A 24940-nucleotide genomic window follows, 5' to 3' on the forward strand; every position below is an offset into this window, starting at 1 on the left:
GCTGATGCCCGGCTTTTCTTGTTTAGTGATGTGTGTAGACCCTCACTGGATGCTGCTGATGTCATGGCCTATTTTGAACAGCATAGTACTACAGTGCACAGTTGCCATTCGTCTCTGTAACTGCTGTTTATGGAATGGCATGACCAATTACTGTAATCCGCGGCTTCTGCTGGCCAGCGGTGGCAGGAATTTGTGCCGTTCTAATTACACTACATGTGGATGTCACTAAGTAGAGATATTTATATTAGAGCAAGTGAATATAATATAAATAAATACAAATCTAAATAAATCATTACATTTTGATCACGGCTGCCACTCGATGAGTAAATTGGGACTAATTATAACCTTTTTGGTTACACAAATGGTTATTTTTCCATAAATAATTCCCACTTGGATTACCTCTTTGCCTTTTTGCTTATATTCATTTTTATGCAATTTATTGAAACTGCATTCTGTTACTTTGGAGTATTGTTTGTGTCTTCTGCATTATGCCAGGGGAGGACCTACCATTGGTGCTGCCTGTGCAGCTGCTCAGGGGCCAAAGAGGTAAGGGGGCCACTTCTACCTCCAAAGCAGGTGGAATTGAGCTTTATGATGAATTATTGGACCGCAAAGAACCCATATACTGTTTTTGCACTGGAGCCCTCTCCTGTTTGTGTCCCTCAGTGCATTATGCGATATACTATAGCAGTAGTGGACACAAAAATAAAAGGTCCCTTCTGCACAAACAGTATATGGGCCATTTAAAGTCTAGTAGTTCTGCCTATGACAGAAGCCGCTTGTTACTTTGGAGGCCTCCTTACCTCTTAGGCTGCACTGATGATATGTCCACCCCCATACTATAGTATTTGGATTGGAGGAAGTGGCCCCCTTACCCCTTAGGCTGCACTGATGATATGGCTACCCCTGTACAGCACTATTCAGATAGGAGGAAGTGGCCCCCTTACCCTTTAGGCTGCATTGATGATATGGCTAACCCCGTACACCAGTTTTCAGATAGGAGGAAGTGGCCCCCTTACCTCTTAGGCTGCACTAATGATATGTCCACCCACGTAATATAGTAGTCGGATTCATTTATGGTCAAGCCTTTGCGTTGCATGTAATATTCGTACTCATCGTTTAAGTCTATGGGTTTTTTTCAGGGCCATGTAAGATTCTCTGTGGCCTTATCATGAGTTTGGACATGGATGTGGTGGAGACACAAGGAGGTCAGCGGGTGCCCAAGTCTACTAGCCGAAACTGCATGGCCCGCTCTCCTTTTAACATGGGGATAATGCTACTCAGACAACACAGGGTGAGGGTAAAACAGTGTGGCAATGCTTTATTGAACCACAAAACAGGCAGATAACACGTAGAACAGTCCCAGCAAAATACGCCAAGATGGTGCACATTACATAGTCTCACCATTCCACTGACTCGCTGGGATAATGGCAGCTGTTACTTCAGAGCTTCCAGGGTCAACTATCCCAGCTGTATACGCACACAGAGAGGAGGTAATGACAAGCGTAGGAAGATGACAGTCAATTTAGCTACAAGGCCAGTTGACCGGAAGGTCACAACCTGGCTTCATCTTCCTGGGTCGATTACCCCACTTGTTGCACACACACTCAGAGGAGGTAACAACAAGCTTAGGAAGATGACAGTCCATTCAGGTACAAGGCCAGTTGACCAGAAGGTCACAACCTGGCTTCTCCGAACATCTCCTTGTAGCCAGGTGACAAACGTACTCATGGATTTGTGATGATTAATGGAGCAGATATGTATTCTTCCAGCCGGGGCCTTAGTCCCCTAAGCCAGCATCCTGTAGAATGAGTCTGTGTCCCTAGTTATGGAGCCATGATGTAACATAGTAACATAGTTAGTAAGGCCGAAAAAAGACATTTGTCCATCCAGTTCAGCCTATATTCCATCATAATTAATCCCCAGATCTACGTCCTTCTACAGAACCTAATAATTGTATGATACAATATTGTTCTGCTCCAGGAAGACATCCAGGCCTCTCTTGAACCCCTCGACTGAGTTCGCCATCACCACCTCCTCAGGCAAGCAATTCCAGATTCTCACTGCCCTAACAGTAAAGAATCCTCTTCTATGTTGGTGGAAAAACCTTCTCTCCTCCAGACGCAAAGAATGCCCCCTTGTGCCCGTCACCTTCTTGGTATAAACAGATCCTCAGCGAGATATGTAATTGCTGCAGTTCTGTAGAGTCTCTGGATGTTTGGATATCTTAGCTGAATCTCTGTCTGTCCCTCTCTCTCTCTCTCTATCTCTGTCTCATAGAGGCATATCACGTCTTTTTATGTTTAGCAAGTGTCCTTCAGTCCAGCATCACAGATAAGGGGAAGAATAGTGATGACCAAGTTGCCTTGTTTGAATATGTAATCTATTTGCATAGATTTTCTTCTCTGTTTTAAGAATCAGCAAACTATCTGCCTTGGACAATGTATAATTATCATATCAGTAAACATTACTAGTCATCAAGGATAAGAGCACAATATGTTACATTAAATGCCAACTTACAAGTCAATATTACAGGCTTACATAAGCAAAAGTCTGCTTTCTTTACCATTCAGAAAAAAAAACACTTAAATTCAAAAGTAAACATATAGATAAGTCTATTCTATCTCACTTGCTAAAAATAGTCATCTGGTTAATTAAGATACAATTCTGTGTCTTCGCAGACGTGTACAACTTAGTACATTTTTTATTATTTACATTTTATTCACATGTAAAAGATGGATATTGACAGACAGAGGTGACACAGTGTCCAAAATTACTCCATCAGCTTCACTGAAATTAATGACGCCATCATGCCTCTGTCAGGGTTTCTATCAGAATCTTGTTTTTCAGGGATTCCAACAGAAATCCTAACATAGGGATCAGAAGTAAGTAGTACTATATGTGTGCATTATTTTTTGCCAAAGAAAAATACCACAGTTAAAAAGACACATTTTATGTTTTGGGTGAATTTCCTTTTACATATAGCATTAAAGTGGTTGTCCTGTGAAAATAAGTAAAAACTTAGCTACAGGATATAGTGGGTGACAATTTATTGTTCTGAGGGGGTCCAACCCAATGAGACCTGCAACGATCAGCAAAATTGGACATTTTTATCTCCAACGAGGTACCTTTATCCCTGTTACAAAATGGAAAAGCCAGATCTGTGCTCCATTCATAATTGATGAGGCTGCCAGGAAAAGCCGAGTGCAGCACCAGGGGCCACTACAGAACGAATGGAGCATGTGCACTGCTGTTGATTTCTAATGGGGATAAAAGTGCCTCATTCTGCCAAACAGCGCAGGTTCCAGCGATCGGACGCCTACTGATCAAAATGTTTTCTCCTATTATGTGGATACTAACTTCTTTTCACCAAACCAACCACTTTACCTACAGGATCCTGGATAGCATGCTATGTATCAATGTGATGAATATATTTAAAAAATTGGTACGTTTTGCATTTGATTAGCAAATTAATAATTAAACTATTGATGATATCCATAGATCCCCATGTTTCAGACATTGAGAAACTTGGTGATGAATCCTGCCCACTACAGTAACCTCAGCTGACAGTCTCACAATCTGTTGTTAAATAATGCTATTAACCTTCAGATATGGGGTTAATCTGCAGATTAATAGCCTTCTGACACCATGCCCTGCTGCTTGGAGGAAATGAACTTTATTGCCCTGGCAGCCTCACTCTTTTAGTCATGCAGGTGGTGCCGCCGCGGCATCAGTCACCACTCTCTGTATAGAGGACGGCGGATGTAACCGGCACTGACTAACAGCTGGCACTGACTAACAGCCAGCCCTAATGAGCTCTATTGCTGAGCTCCTGTCAGTCAGAGCGAGGGCCACGGTTACATCAGCCACTCTCTATACACAGAGCATTGACTGACTCCATGTTGATGGCGCTCCTATGACTGAAAGAGCAAGCCTGCTGTGAGGGATAAAGTATATTTCTACCCAGCAGTGGGGCTCTCAATACGAGCACCGCACGGTGTCAGAATGCTATTAAACCAAGATCAACCCAATATCTGCAGGTTAATAGCGTTATTTTACATTAGGGTACCGTCTCACAGTGGCACTTTGGTCGCTACGATGGCACGATCCGTGACGTTCCAGCGATATACTTACGATCTCGCTGTGTCTGACACGCTACTGCGATCAGGGACCCCGCTGAGAATCGTACGTCGTAGCAGATCGTTTGAAACTTTCTTTCGTCGTCAAGTGTCCCGCTGTGGCGGCATGATCGCACCGTGTAACAAAGGTGTGCACGATATTCTCCACCTCTTCTACTGATTCTACATCGCAAATACGTCATGAAATTATCGCTCCAGCGTCGTGCATTGCGAAGTGTGACCGCAGTCTACGACGCTGGAGCGATAATGGAGCGACGCTGGAACGTCACGGATCGTGCCGTCGTAGCGACCAAAGTGCCACTGTGAGACGGTACCCTTACAGGTTGCCTTTAACTCTACTCTTGCCTTTATTTGTTTGGCTTTGCATACCATAACAATGTGTGTGATTCTGAGACCTCCTTCTGAGACCTACTGTTCCGCCATGAAGAAGCCGTACATTGCATTTTTATTTAAGCTTTAAGAACGATCCTTTAAGTAGGGAACATTTATGCGCTGACGTGTTTAAAAGGCATAGTTCATGGTCTCCTGTCCCCACTCATTAGAAACCATAATGTTCATCTCCTAGATTGTGGACCCCTAAGAATCATTTTGGCTTAGCTCAGGTCCCTTTCTGATCTCCCTCGTTCATCAGTCTCTTCATGCAGTACATTGTGGTCTACACTGTACACAATGACATTTGGACGATGACCATGTACATCATGTGTGGTCCACATGTCCTTATCAACATCTGCATAGATATAACAGGATGTTCATAAGAATCCACCAAGTCCAATCTGTGCCTATTGAGGTCTGAGAAGTCTCATTTGTGCCATATTGTAGGGAGTATAGACTGCTTTGCTCTATTCTTACTATATAAAATGAATATATGGGGGACACGTTGAGTGAGATGTTTCACGCACGGTCACATTTATCTGTTCATTCACATCAAAAGTGATGACAAAATATAAAAGCCACACAGATAGTGCGTATTATATATTACATATTCTGGATCACATAGTTATTCTTTTATTTTTGTGAGATTGCTGGCCCTTTTTTTGTAGCCTAGTGGATTAACCATTTCATGTCCTAAGCCTATAACATTGCAGACAAATTTTCTTTACGTTTTTCACAACCCTTTTTTTTTTTTCTTTAAAGGGATTTTATCCTGAGAGCAGTATATGTAAATGAAAGTCTAGGCATTGCACAGCATCATCAGAGAGGCAAACCTCTTTGGCTTCCTAAGCTCTCACAACCCATCTGCTTGGAGCCAGTGATGTAAATGTACCAGCTGTTTGTAGAGAACCACTCTGTGTAGCGCAGGAGGCTGGTCCCTCTACCTTACATCAGCCTGCTTCCCAGCATAAGTCACTGTCTCGCCATCCATGCTGGCTGCATTGTCTCGGAAACCGCCACATCTCTACCAATCTGACATCCAAATGAACTAATCCTCTTACAGGTCAATGATTTTTTTTCTTCTCCAGCATTGCTTAGTATGAAATCTCAACCAGATTCATGATGTCCTACATCTGATTTAACCAAGCAACGAACCATCTACAAAAACAAAAACAAAAAAACAGTTATCTATCATAGAAGCTTGAAGCCTTTCTTGTAATAGCAGCAAAGAAATTGGTGAGGAGGAAGCCATATCCACGCTGTGCTCAAAATGAAGGCTCTTCTGTTATTGGTTCTACCTTGGCTAAGCCCTGCCAACTATATAGACAATATGGGCAATCTACATTTCCTCTATTCCGAACTGTGAGTACTCACAGTGAACCTATATGTGTGTCTGTGTGTGCTGTCCACCTATGTGTCCAAACGTGATGGAATATTTATGGCAAAGTGTCTATATACTCTATGTCCGTCGGTCACAAAGTGAAGACTTTCTTCTGTTAAAGGGGGGAAAAAAACCCTTGCAATAAAATCTTTTGTTGTGATCATTGGTGTTTTGTACTTGTAAATGGCTAACGAGGGGTTAAAACTATTGGGAGTATGTTAGTCTTAGACGTGCAGAAGTCATATAGATGAGTGAGGATTCTTTGCTCCTACTTGTATGCATCTATATATTGAATGGAAGAGCACTTCACTTGTAGGCTAGTCACTTGTGCTCCCCTTTAGCAGTAGTGCAGTATTTGTATTACTGTTCACTTTTTATTTCTGTTTTTTTTTCCTATTATTTTTTTTTTTTTTAAAAACCCTGTCTGTCCCTTTAAGATCCTCATTTGTATTCTTGGGAGTCCTAATTAGCGTCCTTCCATAGCAGAATCTTTGCATTCACTCATGAATTAGCAATGAGAAAGGAAATATCATCTGTTTGCTGGCAGGAAGGTGATCCGTTCCGCTAAAGATTAACGTGGATGAACTGTTGAATATCCAGGATTTGCATGTGCGAAATGCCTTTATGATAAATTCTTTTCTCCATTGACTGTGTTTGCTTTAAAAAGCATCAATAATATAGGCCACAATGGTAATAACCTGACAACTGGTGACTAAGCACCGCCGGCATGATGGATTAGTCCCGGCGACTGCAACGACTGGGTTAAAATATCATTGCAGAACACTTGTAGCCCAGATCACAAGTTAAGCGTGCGCGCTTGGCCCTGACGGAACAGTCCTGACAATGAGCCTGTTGTAGAATTCCCCCTGTCCACATGGTTAATCATTAATTAATAGTTCAGTAATTGCTGGTGGCATGGCTGTGATGAGGGACGAGTTATATCTGCTCTGTAATTAGCTCTCCGCAAAGTCTGAATCAACAGATATTTTTCGTCACGTGTCGTGCCCTATGTTTACATCAAGTGACTCACATCGGAGATAATGTGAGGCGCGGGCACAGATAGGTGTAACCGTTTTAATAATCTAACATCACAGACGCAGATTAAAGATTAGCCAGCCCATAGTAGACGCTAACAGATTAGGAAATGATTATCGTGTAAGGAGAGCTGCTGCAGAACTGTCAGAAGAAATACTAAATCTAGAATATATAGAAGGCAAAGGTGCTGCTCATAGGAAGAAGTGCTAAAGTTCACTCCTATCTAGGTCAATGTTTCTACAGGCAATGGAGATATGACCGATAAAGAAATGGGATCTTTAGTTAGCCATAGCCCAATGGGATTAGCCAGGAGTAAACCAAAAAAAGGGGACATCCTCCTAGAAAGCCTCCTTGTAAGCCGTAAATGTTTTCTGCAGGCGATCAGCTCCTGCAGGGGAAGGATATATAAGTAGCTACTGGAATAAAACTTCCAAGTTGACGGTTGGTTGGTTGGTGAACGAGAGATATTTCTGTGTGAAAGATCCATTTTATTCATGCATGTCAATAGGAAAAATATATCTTTGTACTGTGTGAGCCTGCAGATAGACAAAATATAAAAAATTGAGAATCCTCAGTGGTTGATACCTTTTAAAGTGAACCTGTTACCAGGTTTTCGCCATATAAAAAGGGCCAGCACCTGTAAGCCCTCTGGTACAGTATACTAGAAAGATGTATATATGTGTCCCAAATCCACTCCGCAAGGCACAAAGAATAGCTTTTATTATACGTACAGCTGGAGGGATCCGGTCCGATGGGCGTCTCTGGTCTTGTTCCGGCGCCTCCTCTCTTCTTGCGATCCCTGAACTCTGATTCATGTGATGATGTGTCCTATGTTATCTACATGGTGTCCCCCATCGCAGGCTCACTTCTCTCTGCCCTCAGAGAGCAAAGCATGGTAGTGTGCATGCACCAAGAAAGGCTAAAGACCCGTAGGTTAAAGCCGGCGCATGCGTGCTGCAGTACTTTGCTCTACCCTCGACAGGACAGAGAGATGTGAGCCTGCTCAGGAGCAGGATGGGGGACATTGTGTGCGCTCCCCTGGCGGTGTTTTGTGAAGTGTGATGCAGCGGTATGACCATACACAGTGAAACGGCAGTAACCCAAACAAGTTCAAACAAAACGTTCTTTTATTGTGTTACTTCACACAGTTAATATAGTATATGGCTTCTTCATACAGTCCATTAGTAATGCATGGCTATATGATGCAGTCAATACACAGGCCGAACTTTCCTCCGTCCAGTTTCCCTTGGTGACCGCACGCCGGTAACAAGTCTCTGCACTCACTCCATGCACTGCACTCTTTATCCTCTGGAGTGCAGCCAGGTACACAAGACAGCCCAAGACACAGGGTGTCGGTCTCTCTGGTTCCTTTAGCCTCTGTGTTGCTCCACACAGAGAGAGCTCTGCAGACAACTGCCCTGTCTGCTTCCAAGAACACACTGACACACCTCCCCCAGTACTACAGGGCTTTTAATCAGTCACTGCTTCACTATTGTGATTACAGCCACACCTGTGTCTGTAGTACGCCCTCATGGCCTCACTACGCTTCCATGCACATTCTGGAGAGCACATACAGCACCCCCTAACTGTAACAGGGGTCACTGCCTCACATATCCTCCCCCCTGTTCATACCTGTGTGGTCGAACATTACAAACAGCGTACCACCAAACATTAAAAACAGCGTACCACCAAATGATCCAGGCATGTGTCCCCCATGTTTGGGAGATTTGGTGGTATGCTGTTTTTAGTGTATGATTTTACCTGTATGCAGAGGCACCCGAGATCCGGCATTTTGTTGAAAGCCTCTGCTATTATCGACAGTGCGGATATGACGTCACAGAGGATTTCCTCCCCGCACGCCGATTGTGAGTGCCGGAAACAGATGCATCTGGAACCGGGGGCGGTGGTGCTGTGTGCGACGCATCATTGGGGGGTGAGTTATTCTCAATGCTTTATAAACCGGGACGGTCTGGAGACATGACAGGCACAACTTCTTTTCCCCTTGATAAAGCAGTACGCGAAACGCGCGTCGGGGCTTCAGTGACAATGAGGACAGGCGGACCATATGTATGTATGGGTATGTGGGTATGTGTTGGTTGCTATTTTTTGGATTAACCCCTTCATGCACTTTGCACTATGCACTTTAAAAGCTAACCTTGTTGTGGCTTTTTATGCATGTTTATATATGGACACCTCACATGGAAACCCAGAGCCTGAATATAATTATTACCTCAATTCTGTTTGTGCACTCTGCTTGAGTAAGAATCCTTTCCTCTAAATTTTTGATCTTTTATATATATGATATGTGTACCAATTGTATTTCAATAAAATTTATTTTTTTACTTTTCCTCCTTGAGTGGTGTGTTAAGGTACTTTGTACCTATTTATTGGGTTAGTATTAAGAAACCAAAGTAGGGACCGGAACCATTGATCGGCGCATGCATCCCTCCCCTTTGCGTTTCTCCTCCATATTTCATTACGGGACCACCCACCCCGATCTGCATTGCAGAAGCCAAACCCTCTTTTCTTATTAACCCCAGATTTGGGCCAGTTTTGGGTGGTCTTTACTTTGCTTACTTCAGGTTCACTAACCCCACTGGTCATCCTGTCACCTAAGTATCTGCTTTTGGGCCCCTGGTACCATTTCCTCTGTACCCTTATCCGTGCCTCAGTGACTATATCACGCTGAAATGCTGCGGACTGCGCTGGCAACTCTGAGCATATATCTGTACTACGCCGCACCCGAACCTGAGCCTCCCGACACTGCTGTCTACCGAGCAATCTAATTTACTCTGACCCCCGGCCCCATCCTTGACCGGTGCCAGAAGGTTCCTCGTGCGCACATCCCCAGTCGCCTCTGCGACCATACACTCTCGGCTGTTCTCATAACTCCGTCTTTTATATCTGCTTCTCCGAAAGGGACCCTGGATCTGAGCTGTCCCAACCTTACCAAGGAACACCTCCAGCTCAGGGTTCAATGGGGTCCCCATAACCTCTACTGCCACAACCTCTAGAGGGAACCTATCGGGATAACACTCTAATCCTAAATTGGCGACCACTGTGGCATACATCTTAGGATTTTTGGGTTCTACGCCCGAAACAACATCTTTAGTTTCTCCTGCCACTACCTCTAGGGGGAGCCTATCGGGATTACACTCTGTCCCTAGGTTGGCAACCCCTATGGCAGGTATCTCAATATCTTTGGGTTCTGCACCCGGTACAACACTTTCCTTGAGAGGGTTGACCCTGGTCTCCCACAGGGACCAAAATAGCGGCAAATCTCTCCCCAACACAGCCCCATATGGAAGCGTCTTCACGACTCCCACCACATGTGTAATGTCCCCACATGGTGTGGAAAAATTAACCTCCATGGTCGGGTACTCCCGGATTTCCCCGTGGATCACCTCCACTTTCGGTCCTTTGGGGTTGTCACCGGCAACAAGGGACCCATGAACCAAGGTCACTATGCTCCCCGAGTCCAGGAGGACCTCTGTTTGGTACCCGTTCACAAGTACGTGGCACAGCTGGGGTTCGCTGTCGGCGTTGCCTGTAGTGGTGGTACCGACTGGCTGAGCATACATAGAAATACAGCGACCATACCAGCAGTCCATGGGTTTAGACACCAATGGGCAGTTAGCAGCCACATGGCCGAGCCCTTGGCAGCACCAACACCTGATCGCTGCGGCACGACTGTGCCCAAGAGCCGTTTTAGTTTTCCCTGGCTCCTGGGCTGGGGAAACCTTACGTGACAGCCGAAATGGAGCAGTGTCCCATATAAAGTTCTGAGTGGCTGTATATCACTCTACCAATCCTACCACTTCATCCAGAGTGCCTGGGTCCCCTTGTCCCACCCAACGCTGTATGGCTGCTGGCAGAGCCCTCACCAGGCAGTCAACCAAAACCCTCTCTACCATCTGGAACGGGGTTAATGTCTCAGGCTGAAGCCATTTTTTAACCAGTTGCAGCAAGTCATGCGCCTGAGATCGGGCAGGGCGAGTCTCGGAAAAGGACTACTGGAACACCCGTTGGGCCCGCACATATGTATTAACCCCCAGTCTAGCAAGGATCACACCATTCAGCTTCCCATAGTCCAGGGAATCATCCCGACTGAGGTCTATGAAGGCTTTCTGGGCATCTCCCATCAGGAAATTGGACACCACCTCAGCCCACTGAGTCACCGGCAAGCTCTCCCGCTCTGCAGTGCGTTCAAAGATGGTGAGAAGAGCCTCCATGTCGTCCTCAGGCTCCATCTTCCTCAGCGCTGACCTCATGGCCTCACTACGCTTCTATGCACATTCTGGAGAGCACATACAGCGCCCCCTAGCTGTAACAGGGGTCACTGCCTCACAGAAGGCACAACACTTCTAGTCATGTGTAACTGCTGGTGCGACCTCTTGGCTGGAGAGGGAGCACTCCTTTCAGATGAACAGTAGAGGAGGATGAAATCACATTGAATGGGCTGCGCCGCAGTAAATGAGAGGTCTTTTGTGTTGCAAAATGGTTCTTTATTGTTCCAATGTATTTCAGCACCAGACCAGCACCTTACTGAAGGTAAAAAAGGTGCCAGTGTGGTGCCGAAAGTGGTTGGAAAAATGAAGAACGATTTTGGAACACAAATGGCTTCTCATTTACCACAGCGCAGCCCATTCAACGTGATAGTGTCCTTCTCTACTACTGTTCAAATTTTCACATACTAAGCCTGAGAGACATGATCTTTCAATTTGTCACCATCTTTTCAGTTAGCCATTAAAAGGTATCAACCACTGAGGACTGTCAACCTTTAATATTTTTGCAAGTCAATAGTTTTTAATTTACATGCTAGTACAAAAAAGTTGGCAAACTTAGAACCGCACTAGTTCTTTTAAGAGCAATATATTACTCTTGGTGCTTAACGTCCTATTCCCCAGTGCGCTACAAGGCATTGTACATATGAAAAAGGCTTTAGAGTACATCACAAATACATAACACTATGTAATATAAGGTAGAAAGCAAATACGTTACTTAATAAGTCGCGGACTGGTATATAGGTATAAACTGTCCACAGGAGTTTACAACCTGCAAGAGAAGAAGGAGACAGGAGGTGAGGGTAGAAGGGGCTTATATGGCAGAGTACTGGCAGCAGTTATTCTAGCTTGTCAGCTTCTGAAGAAGTGAGAAATTAATCTATTGAGGTAATGAGTTCCAAAGTAATGAATCCAAGGGTGAAATTTGGTAGACAATTGTGTAAGCAGCAGACAAGGAGAGAGCAAAGAAGGAGGTTTGGTGTGGACTGGAGATTACGTGTGGGAAGCAAGAGGGAGATTAGGGGAGAGATGCAAGGAGATGACTGGTTGTAAGTGATTCATACTGTTTTGAACAAAATTCTCAGGACAATGTGTAGCCTATGACGGAATTGGGAGTAAAACAAAGGAGTAAGGTAGGTAGGTGGGTACAAGAGTGTTAGATAGGAGGCCACAGAGACAAATGTTACAGAATGTTACTAGATTTTTTTTTGTTGACAAGCAGATTCGAGGAACATTTTTGAGTTGAAAGGGGCAGAAGATGTTAAGGGTCCGGATGTGTGGGAAGAGTCAAAAGAGGAATAAGATTTGAGGCGATGAGACTGGGGAGAGTGAGGAACAGTTAACAGAGGTTGATAGATCTAATGGGGGTTCAAAAAATAATGACTTCAGTTTTCTCTATGTTGTACTTTTGAAAGCAAGAGGAGTATATAACTGATAAAGATTCTGGCATTTTAAATAGCAAAGAGGTGACATCTGTGTCAGAGAGGTAATTGTAAGTATCAGCGTAAAAGTGCAACTGAAAGCCATAGGATCATGTGAGTTGTCCCATACATATGTTATAGATAGAGAAGAGTAGAGGTCCGAGGACAAGAGCATTGAGAGCACCATTCGAGGAAAAACAAGAGGTGATATGTGAACTGGAGATATTTCTTTATTAGGGTATGTGCACACGTTCAGGTTTTTTCGCGTTTTTTTTCACGATAAAAATGCGATAAAACTGCATTAGAAACTGCAGACCTATGCATCCTATCATTTAGAATGCATTCTGCAATTTTTGTGCACATGATGCGTTTTTTTCTGCAAAAAAAAGCATTGCGGTAAAAAAAAGCAGCATGTTCATTAATTTGGGATTTTTTTCACGTTTTTCCCGCTATTCTATGCATCTGGAAAAAACGCAAGAAAAAACGCATAAAAAACGCAAAAAAACCCACATCAAAACGCGCAAAAAAATGCGGGGAAAAAAACACATGCGGATTTCTGGCAGAAATGTTAGGTTTTTGTCAGGAAAATTTCTGCCAGAAATCCTGACATGTGCACATAGTCTCAAGGTACAGAGAGATTCAGTAGAGTGCCAAGGCTGTGATGCCAGTAGATGAAAGAATTTGTAACACAATGGAGTGGTCAACTGCATTAAATGCAGATGATAAGGTCTATAAGGCGAAGCATTGAGTAATATTGTGAAACCTTGTCAAATAGCAAATCAATTGTGATTTGTTTAAAGGAAAACGCTAATATGTCAATGGTTAATGGCAGGTGGGAGAGATGGGTTAGGGATAACAATATAGCAAGATGGAATAGGATAGAGTCAAGTGCACAGGTGGTGAGGTGTAATTTTTAGAGCATGGAGAGAAGCTTTTCATCCATAATCTAGAGAAGTTAGTTAATGATCGGGCAGACGTGTAGAGAGGTTTTTGAGTGGAGATGAGCATACCTGTAGTAGTTCCGATTTGTTGGGTTCAACCGAATTTGAGTCCAAAGTTCGGTTTGGGTACCAGAATTTGACCCGAACTTGACCCCAGACCAGAACCCCATATAAGTCAATGGGGACCCGATCTTTGGTTCTGTAAAATGACTGTAAAATGGTTGTAGTAAAAATGAGGAGACTGCAAAACTGAGCAAAATGAGGGTAAGGGGAGAACAATTGACCTGCAAACAAATGTGGATAGGAAAATTACATAAAATAACATATAAAATTTTTTAAAAAAAATCTTGAACCAGGGGGCGGAGGTCCAAGTGGAGGAGTGGAGCAGTGCCTTGTGTGTATAGTTTACCGTACTTGTAAATAAATAAATGAAAATAAACAGCTGTGAGTTGGTCTTATTATGCTGGGAAGAGGCAAGTATCCATGGACCTTACCCGCCTATTTATATCAGACCTCAGCTGTCAGCTTTGCCTTTGCTGGTTAATAAAAATGGAGGGACCCTAAAAAATGATTTGGGGTCCCCTCTATTTTGAATAATCAACTTAGGCAAAGCAGACAGGTGGGTGCTGATATTAATAGGCTAGGAAGGGCTATGAATATTGGCTCCTTCCCAGCCTAATAAGACCTCCTTCAGCCGCCCCTGAAATGGTGCATCCATTATATGTGGCAATTCTGGTGCTTAACCTCTGCTTTTCTTGATTGCCATGGTTCGTTGGCAATTGGGGTAATGTAATTGTTAGGTTGAAAAAAATAACACCCCTACAATGTCCCTCATTCACACTTTTATTGAAAAAATCCACACTAGTCCACCGTAATCCAAATGAAAGATCCACGATGATCCCAGTCTTCATCCAGTGTATGAAGCCCTATTCAGAGAACGAAGATCCATAGACTGAAAAAGCAGCCGCTGCCAGGTCTCACACTGCACATTGCAAGACCCGGCCACTGTGAACTGAGGTAACTTCTTTAAGGTTACCTTAGTTCACAGCTGCCAAATAATGAGTGGTGATGTCACCACTCATCATTCCGGCTTTCATGCTGCCCTCATGAGACCTGGTGCTGTAACCTTAATGATGCATTATTTGGCATGACTGTAATGGGGTCAGAAGTGACCACAGAATTAAAGCTTGTTCATTGGTTGCGCTGCAGCCTTTCATCAAGCTTTATTAGGCTGCCGAACCCTGACAGTAACATGGATGTACAGTAAGAGGTCCTTGTTTGGGGTTCGACACTGGATATGAGGTATCCAGTACGAACACAAAACTTTACCGTTTAGGTTTGCTCATCCCTAACTTTGAGGTTTGTGGGTTGAACCTATGATGTTGTTGATCTTATATTTGAAATACAGTGGGGAAAAAAGTATTTAGTCAGCCACCAATTGTGCAAGTTCTCCCACTTAAAAAGATGAGAGGCCTGTAATTGACATCATAGTAACATAGTAACATAGTTAGTAAGGCCGAAAAAAGACATTTGTCCATCCAGTTCAGCCTATATTCCATCATAATAAATCCCCAGATCTACATCCTTCTACAGAACCTAATTGTATGATACAATATTGTTCTGCTCCAGGAAGACATCCAGGCCTCTCTTGAACCCCTCGACTGAGTTCGCCATCACCACCTCCTCAGGCAAGCAATTCCAGATTCTCACTGCCCTAACAGTAAAGAATCCTCTTCTATGTTGGTGGAAAAACCTTCTCTCCTCCAGACGCAAAGAATGCCCCCTTGTGCCCGTCACCTTCCTTGGTATAAACAGATCCTCAGCGAGATATTTGTATTGTCCCCTTATATACTTATACATGGTTATTAGATCGCCCCTCAGTCGTCTTTTTTCTAGACTAAATAATCTAAACTAGACATCGTAGGTAGACCACAACTATGAGAGTCAAAATGAGAAAACAAATCCAGAAAATCACCTTTACCTTGTCTGATTTGGCAAGATTTATTTTGCAAATTATGGTGGAAAATAAGTATTTGGTCACCAAAAAACATACAAGATTTCTGGCTGTCCCAGAACTGTAACTTCTGTAAGAGGCTCCTCTGTCCTCCACTTATTACCTGTAGTAATGACACCTGTTTGAACTTGTTATCAGTATAAAAGACACCTGCCCACAACCTCAAATAGTCACACTCCAAACTCCACTATGGTTAAGACCAAAGAGCTGTCGAAGGACACCAGAAACAAAATTGTAGCCCTGCACCAGGCTGGGAAGACTGAATCTGCAATAGGCAATCAGCTTGGTGTGATGAAATCAATTGTGGGAGCAATAATAAGAAAATGGAAGATATACAAGACCACTGATAATGTCCCTCGATCTGGTGCTCCACACAAGATCTCACCCTGTGGGGTCAAAATGATCACAAGAACGGTGAGCAAAAATCCCAGAACCACCCGGGGGAACGTAGTGAATGACCTGCATAGAGCTGTTACCACCGTAGCAAGGGCTACCATCGGTAATATACTGCGCCACCAAGGACTCAGATCCTGCAGTGCCAGACGTGTCCCTGTGCCTAAGCCAGTACATGTCCGGGCCCGTCTGAAGTTTGCTAGAGAGCATTTGGATTATCTAGAAGAGTATTGGGAGAATGTCATATAGTGCGATGAAACCAAAGTAGAACTGTTTGGTAGAAACTAAACTCGTCGTGTTTGGAAGAGACAGAATGTTGAGTTGCATCCAAAGAACATCATACCTACTGTGAAGCATGGGGGTGGCTGGCAATGAATGGGGCTATATGTCGTGAGATTTTGAGTGCAAACCTCCTTCCATCAGCAAGGGCAGTGAAGATGAAACGTGGATGGGTCTTTTCAGCATGATAATGATCCCAAGCACACCGCCAGGGCGACGAAGGAGTGACTTCGTAAGAAGCATATGAAGGTCCTGGAGTGGCCCAGCCCAGTTTCCAGATCTCAACCCTATAGAAAACCTTTGGAGTGAGTTGAAAGTCCGTGTTGCCCAGCGACAGGCCCAAAACATCACTGCTCTAGAGGAGATCTACATGGAAAAATGGGCCAACATACCACAAACAGTGTGTGCCAACCTTGTGAAGACTTACAGAAAATGTTTGACCTCTGTCATTGCCAACAAAGGATATATAACAAAATATTGAGATGAACTTTTGTTAATGACCAAATACTTATTTTCCACCATAATTTGCAAAATAAATCTTGCCAAATCAGACAAGGTGATTTTCTGGAATTGTTTTCTCATTTTGACTCTCATAGTTGTGGTCTACCTATGGTGTCAATTACACGCCTCTCATCTTTTTAAGTGGGAGAACTTGCACAATTGTTGGCTGACAAAATACTTTTTTCCCCCACTGTATGTGACTATTGTATGTGTTGAGATGAGGGAGGGGAAATTGGAGGATGAAGCAATATTAAATGTATTAATGCAAAATTATTTCTCAAGTTAAAAAGATGAACATTTTAGGAGGGACTCAAGAGGTCTGCACTTGTTGGAGGCTCACAGCTCTCTCTCTGCTTCCCTAGAACTGTGCGTCCTTTTTGTTATTGTGTAACCTGCTGATTGGCGCTCTTTATGGGATCACTTTTGGAATGGAAACTATGAAACATTGTGTCTGGCACGGTTTATGTGGTTACTCTGTGGGTTGCACTGAAAAATACATTTTCTTAAATATGTATTATGGAAGTTCTGTTATGGGTTTTAAACCTCAATGCACTGATCTTTACCTCTGGCACAATGAAGTATTGTGCAGAATGATATAAGATCACATAACTAGTATGCCCAATTACACTGGACCTTACATAACTACAGACAAAATGTCACCATGGCAGACAGAGAGCATCCCTGGATAACCTCCTTAGAAATTGGTCCTGTTACTTTTAATTATTCCTCACCATCCTGTTTCTTATCTTTAAATGGAATATGTCAGAAGCTTTTTTGCTTCTGTAATCTGAGGGGAGCATGAGATAGGAGTTGAGACACTGATTTCAGGGATGTGTCACTTATTAGGCTGTGTGCTGTTTTATTACAATGAGTGCTTTATTATCAGGGGATTATCACTGCTAGACTGGTGCTCATGTGAGACCTGGTTCCAACCATATCATCAGCACTGATTAGCAACTCAATGTCAGGTGTGGGCAAGGTTAGCTTTCTGAGCTCTGCTAAATGTTAGATCTAAAAACTCTGAGTTCAGAACCGCTGCACCCAGTAAACTAAGTGGTACATCGCTGGAATCAGGGTCTCTACCTCTACACTATGCCACTCTCAGATGAGGTAGCAAAAACCTGGTGACCGATTCCCTTTAATGGACATTTGCTTTCCAAAACTCTGCCATGTTTCTATATCTCAATCTCCTGTACTTAATGACACATAGTAAGCCTTTGAATATATAATTTGAGCCTAATCTGCACATTGCTTAGAGATAAAATAACAGGTGTCACTGTCTGGAAGCCATTTTTCTCCTCTGTAATAAATACATGCTGGACTGCTCCGACCATATAGTTTTATGGGGAGTTAGGATTTGAATGACTGACTTTAGCATGTAAAGCATTCTCAAACCTTACACTTCACAAATAGCTAATACTTATGATCTGATATCAAACCAAAGTCACACTCTATTCTACACCCCACCCTCTCTCTAAGTAGTTATCATGCTCTCTTTATTTTGCCCATAAGGCCTTCACTGGCATCCCTGCCTTCTTAAAAGTTATTATGTTTGAAGCTGGTCTGCTCAAAAAAAATACCATTAACAAACTATTACATTTAATTGATCTCTTTAGTCTCATAGTATAAGGCCTCGTTCACACTAGTGATTCCTGTACTGGAAAAACCAGTACTGGTGAGGCCCGTGGTCCATGTCCATGTGCCATCCTTATGTATGTATGTGAAATCTGGGTGGCATCCGTGCATCCATTTACTGTCCATGTATCTGTGGGTCACATCCATTTGTTGAGAGAGAGAGAGAGACCCTATCTTTTGCAATGCAGCATCTTATGAGCGTGTGCAAAGGTCATTGTGAAGAAAGGGAGAGCAGGTCAGCTGTGACATCAGCTATGGAGATTAATGTGGAGCGCCCTCAAGGGCTAGGGGTTACTTGGCACCGGGCCCTTCGGTTCTCGTCAGGGATGTCACAGTGGCTGACCCGGTCCGTGGCCCTAGGGGACGTCTGTTGTAAATGGGGAAAGGTCTTTAAAGGGATAGTGTTCGTGACGCCACCTGTAGTATTCAGTCAGGGTGACCGACACTGCTTAGGGGTCCGCTGGGGTGATGTTATGGTAGCTAGATGGTATACCTTCCCACAGGTGAAGTATGTCCCCAGGGCTTCCCAGAGTGTAGATGATGGATGGTGTGAGGCGCAGTGAATAACGAGGACACAAGGTTGCAGTCTTTTTACCTTTACTGAAGGCTTCAGCATCCACAGTCCAGGGTAGGGACCACAGGGTAGGCAGAGTCCGGCCGGTCTGAAGGCAAATCCAGAGTCCCCTTATCCAGGTGGAATTCAATAGCCTTCCTCTAGCACCTGAGTGTTGTAGTCCCTCCCTGCTGAGCAACTCGGTGAGGTCCTCACAACTATTGTAGATGTTAAGTCTCTTCCTCTCTGTCCCCCTTACGGATAGGACAAACCCATATGACTGGTGGCCTGAAGCTTTTTATAGGGACCCTAGAGACGCCCCGGCCCCCACAAGTTGCCACCGTGCCTCCTGGGTATATGGTCAGGCAGCCAACGTGGAATCAACTGTCCTGCCAGTCTCTGAAGTAAAGCATAGAGATCCTTACTCCCTCGGTGTTCTGGCTACCGGTTACTGCGCTTCAGAAGGAGGCAGCCTGCTTCTAGCTGGTCTCCCCCTGATGTTCCTCTCCTTTTGCTATGACTTCGTTTCTCACTCACTGCAACACAATTCCTTTCAATGTCTCTTTCTTTGGATGCTGCCGCACGTGGGGCAGGCGCAGCTCTGTGAACCCTCGTTCTCCCACAGACCTCCATCTGCTCTCCTCTCCTCATTCTGACTCACTTTCCCTCCCGACTACCAGTTTTACCTAATTGTGAGGAGTGCCCTAATAGATAGAAGCATGGCTCCCCCTGGCGGCCTTGAGTGTGAAGTGTGTATTGTGGTTGTGATACCTGGACAGAAGATCTCCTTCATTGCTTTCAGACGTACCATCACTCCCTCTGGTGGAAGAATAACATTACTGCAACGACCAGGACTCTGGGGCGCTGCACATGGATCCTGGGTTATCAGCTGTGTACAGACGCCTGTCATTATTATTCTGCCTCTGATAAGGACCCAGATGAAACCTATTCCTGTAAGGAATTATTCTAAAATAGCCCCAGTTAGCCATTATGAAAATTGCAATATTACTAATTAGCGTTTTTTATATAAAAAAATACAATTTTTTATATAAAAAAGCAAATTACAACATTTAAAATCAAAATTGTGTAAGTCAGTTATGATTTAAATAACAGATTATTTTCTAATAACACATTATTTCTGAAACAAAGAATCTGGATAATTTACATTTTTGGGAGAAACACTGCAGCTGGTTTTGTAGTGTATGATATGATTACACTGTACCTCAATATGTGCCTCACTGATACTAATTGAGGTTTCATACCACCTATTTGGGCAAGGAATGGCTTTTTTTCCACTATTACAAGGGATCTGCTCAGCATTCGAGCCTGAATGACTGATAGACAGACTTATGATGGCTGCCATTTAGAAGAATAAGTGGTGCTCAGCGGAGTGTCTAACCGTCGTTTATGTCTTCAGGTGCATTAGAGATACAAACTAAACATGCACATTAATCGGCAATATCTGTCAGCTGAACAATCATTTGACAGCTCTTTAATCCCTTTAGTCGGTAAAATGTCGTAAAAACCTTTACCCACTTGCAATATAATATCACTAGATATGAAAGAAAACATCTAAATGTAAGTAAACAATTATTACCGCCAAAAACATCTTTGATTGAATATGATAAGAATGCTAGAACCAATACCAGTTATTAGAATGGTGGATCCCAATCATTTAGTCACGTTTCTATTGCCAGCTACTCATGGAAGTAGAAGCTGGAGCTTTCATGATTCACTGCCTGACGAAGGTTCGGATTTGAGAACGGTTTGCTTTGATTTTATGCATATAAATTTTCCATGAATCAATGAAAAATGTGATCTTAACGACTTTGATTTTACGCTCGGAAGACAATGCAACTCAATCTTTTCCAATCATCACCTAGCCAATATAAAATGTCTTACCTGTCCTATGGATGTAAAATATTCTTCACTTGGAAGACCCACTTGAAAAGTTAATATTAAGACAGTTGGATCTGGACATTCTAGTTGTTTTTATTTTTTACTCTAGATTTTGTGTGTAAAATTATTTTCCTGATATGACTTAGAAAGAAAAACAAAAATCACTTTTTGGGGCAACATTATAAGATTGTTGTCCAATTGGGTTGTCTAGTAGGAGTTATCTTCCACTCTGCACTTAAACACACAAAACCTATAGATCAATCTCTGCTTATGTGATCTGTAATAAAATTGTCCATATTCGTATTGCTGACACCTAGGACTTCTTTCATTCTAGATTCTTTGATTGAATCAAGCTGGACCCCACCATCAAGATAGAGCAGTATTCTCTGACTTGACAGTGTATATTGGGTTAAAGAGAAGGATAAGGCCCAGTTTACATATACAGTGCCTTGCGAAAGTATTCGGCCCCCTGGAACTTTTAAACCTTTTCCCACATATCATGCTTCAAATATAAAGATACCAAATGTAAATTTTTGGTGAAGAATCAACAACAAGTGGAACACAATTGTGAAGATGAAGGAAATTTATTGGTTATTTTACATTTTTGTTGAAATTCAAAAACTGAAAAGTGGGGTGTGCAATATTATTCGGCCCCTTTAACTGAATACTTTGTTGCGCCACCTTTTGCTGCGATTACAGCTGCAAGTCCCTTGGGGTATGTCTCTATCAGTTTTGTACATCGAGAGATTGAAATTCTTGCCCATTCTTCCTTGGCAAACAGCTCGAGCTCAGTGAGGTTTGATGGAGATCGTTTGTGAACAGCAGTTTTCAGCTCTTTCCACAGATTCTCGATTGGATTGAGGTCTGGACTATGACTTGGCCATTCTAACACCTGGATACGTTTATTTGTGAACCATTCCATTGTAGATTTTGCTTTATGTTTGGGATCATTGTCTTCTTGGAAGACAAATCTCCGTCCCAGTCTCAGGTCTTTTGCAGACTCCAACAGGTTTTCTTCAAGAATGGAACCTTCTTCCACATGTTTGGTGTGTCTCCCAGGTGACTTGTTGCAAACTTTAAGCAACACTTTTTATGGATATCTTTGAGAAATTGCTTTCCTCATGCCACTCTTCCATAAAGGCCAGATTTGTGCAGTGTACGACTGATTGTTGTCCTATGGACAGATTGTCCCACCTCAGCTGTAGATCTCTGCAGTTCATCCAGAGTGATCATGGGCCTCTTGGCTGCATCTCTGAACAGTCTTCTCCTTGTTTGAGATGAAAGTTTAGAGGGACGACCGGGTCTTGGTAGATTTGCAGTGGTATGATGCTCCTTCCATTTCAATATGATCGCTTGCACAGTGCTCCTTGGGATGTTTAAAGTTTTGGACATCATTTTGCATCCAAATCCGGCTTTAAACGTCTCCACAACAGTATCACGGACCTGCCTATTGTGTTCCTTGGTCTTCATGATGCTCTCTGTGCTTCAAACAGAACCCTGAGACTATCACAGAGCAGGTGCATTTATACGGAGACTTGATTACACACAGGTGGATTATATTTATCATTATTAGGCATTTAGGACAACATTGGATCATTCAGAGATCCACAATGAACGTCTGGAGTGAGTTTGCTGCACTGAAAGTAAAGCGGCCGAATAATATTGCACGCCCCACTTTTCAGTTTTTTAATTTAGACAAACATTTAAAATAACCAATAAATTTCGTTCAACTTCACAATTGTGTTCCACTTGTTGATTCTTCACCAAACATTTACATTTGGTATCTTTATGTTTGAAGCATGATATGTGGGAAAAGGTTGAAAAGTTCCAGGGGGACGAATACTTTCGCAAGGCACTGTAACTGTTGTTTCCAAACAGGTGTGTTTCTTTTGTTTTGTTTTTTTTGTTTTTGTTTTTTTTGCCTAAGCCAGACACAGGTAAAAGCTGTGCACCTGAGTTGTGTTTCTGCATGCCCGAGAAAGACATCTATCAGCAAAATTGATGCCACCAGGTCAAAAAAAAATAACCCAGTAGGGAACTATCAGTTGTGTCTTCAGCTTTTTTCCTGAGTTTCTGTACTGCACTGGTGGGCCAGACATATGTGATCCAGCTCTAAAATATCATAAATATAGAAAAGGCATACACTCAAAATATTTGATGTCTGTTGAAATAATCGTCCAACATATTGGAAAAAGAACAAACAGTATTGTGAGGCAGATGTTACCACTTACCAATCAAGCTAACAGATAAATTCATCAAAAGTCAAAATTGGCAGATTGTTTTTTCCAGGATTAATCTGAGAGCATTAATAGTGTTTTAAAATCTGTATTAAAATAAATGAAATCTTGTAATTCTTTTACTGGCCACTTGGGCTAACTTTAAACTTTCAAGTCCTGTTTTTTAAAGGGAATCTGTCAGTATGATAATCTCTCCCAAGCCGTCTATATGGGCATGCAGGTCATAGGAAGCTGAATGCAATGATACCTTGATATCTGTGATCCAATGTCTTATTCAAGAGAAATCCATTTTTTCTTAACCCCTCTCTGACATTAGACGTACTATCCCGTCGAGGTGCCCTGGGCCTATCTGACCCTCGACGGGATAGTACGTCATAGCGATCGGCCGCGCTCACGGTGGGAGCGCGGCCGAGTGGCAGCTAACTATCGCAGCTGACATCCGGCACAATGTGCCAGGAGCGGTCACGGACCGCCCCCGGCACATTAACCCCCGGCACACCGCGATCAAACATGTGCCGGCGGTATAAGGAAGCATCGCGCAGGGAGGGGGCTCCCTGCGGGCTTCCCTGAGCCCCCCGCAGCAATGCGATGTGATCGCGTTGCTGCGAGGGTCTCCCTACCTCCCTCCCTGCTCCAAGCCCGGATCCAAGATGGCCACGGCATCCGGGTCCTGCAGGGAGGGAGGTTGCTTAACAAGTGCCTGCTCAGAGCAGGCGCTTGGTAAGCCTGCAGCACTGTAAGTCAGATCGGTGATCTGACTGAGTGCTGTGCAAACTGTCAGATCACCGATCTGTGATGTCCTCCCCTGGGACAAAGTTAAAAAGTTGAAAAAACATTTTTCCAAATGTGTAAAAAAAAAAAAAAAAACCTAAATAATGAAAAAAAATATTATTCCCATAAATACATTTCTTTATCCAAATAAAAAAAACAAAACAAAGTACACACATTTAGTATCGCTGCGTCCGTAACGACCCCACATATAAAACTATATCACTAGTTAACCCCTTCAGTGAACACCGTAAGGAAAAAAAAAAACGAGGCAAAAAACGCTTTATTATCATACCGCCGAACAAAAAGTGGAATAACACGCGATCAAAAAGACAGATATAAATAACCATGGTACCGCTGAAAACGTCATCTTGTCCCACAAAAAAAGAGCTGCAACACAGCATCATCAGCGAAAAATAAAAAAGTTATAGTCCTCATAATAAAGCGATGCAAAAATAATTATTTTTTCTGTAAAATAGTTTTTATCGTATAAAAGCACCAAAACATAAAAAAATGATATAAATGAGGTATCGCTGTAATCGTACTGACCCGAAGAATAAAACTGCTTTATCCATTTTACCAAACGCGGAACGGTATAAACGCCTCCCCCAAAAGAAGTTCATGAATAGCTGGTTTTCGGTCATTCTGCCTCACAAAAATCGGAATAAAAAGCGATCTAAAAATGTCACATGCCCGAAAATGTTACCAATAAAAACGTCAACTCGTCCTGCAAAAAACAAGACCTCACATGACTCTGTGAACTCAAATATGGAAAAATTATAGCTCTCAAAATGTGGTAATGCAAAAAATATTTTTTGCAATAAAAAGCGTCTTTCAGTGTGTGACGGCTGCCAATCATAAAAATCCGCTAAAAAACCCGCTATAAAAGTAAATCAAACCCCCCTTCATCACCCCCTTAGTTAGGGAAAGATAAAATTTTAAAAATGTATTTATTTCCATTTTCCCATTAGGGTTAGAGCTAGGGTTAGGGTTAGGGCTAGGGTTAGTGTTAGGGCTAGGGTTAGGGCTAGGGTTGGGGTTAGGGCTAGGATTAGGGCTAGGGTTAGAGTTAGGGTTAGGCTTAGGGCT

The 24940-nt window shown here is 43.0% G+C and overlaps 1 protein-coding gene across 3 annotated transcripts in view; it reads left to right on the forward strand.

Moving 5' to 3' along the window:
* LNX1 (ligand of numb-protein X 1) overlaps positions 1-24940 on the forward strand; it is a 289799-nt gene that overhangs the window by 53454 nt on the left and 211405 nt on the right. Inside the window, exon 1 of one of the 3 annotated variants that reach the window (XM_069744474.1) lies at positions 5303-5873. The exons of the other annotated variants lie outside the window; for them this stretch is intronic. Within the exon in view, the coding sequence (XP_069600575.1) occupies positions 5782-5873 (92 nt within the window). The 5' untranslated portion in view covers positions 5303-5781. Of the gene's footprint in view, positions 1-5302; positions 5874-24940 lie in introns of those variants that run through there. 3 annotated transcript variants of the gene reach the window in all.

This window comes from Ranitomeya imitator, chromosome 1 (genome assembly GCF_032444005.1).
Source record: "Ranitomeya imitator isolate aRanImi1 chromosome 1, aRanImi1.pri, whole genome shotgun sequence".
Lineage (NCBI taxonomy): Eukaryota > Metazoa > Chordata > Amphibia > Anura > Dendrobatidae > Ranitomeya > Ranitomeya imitator.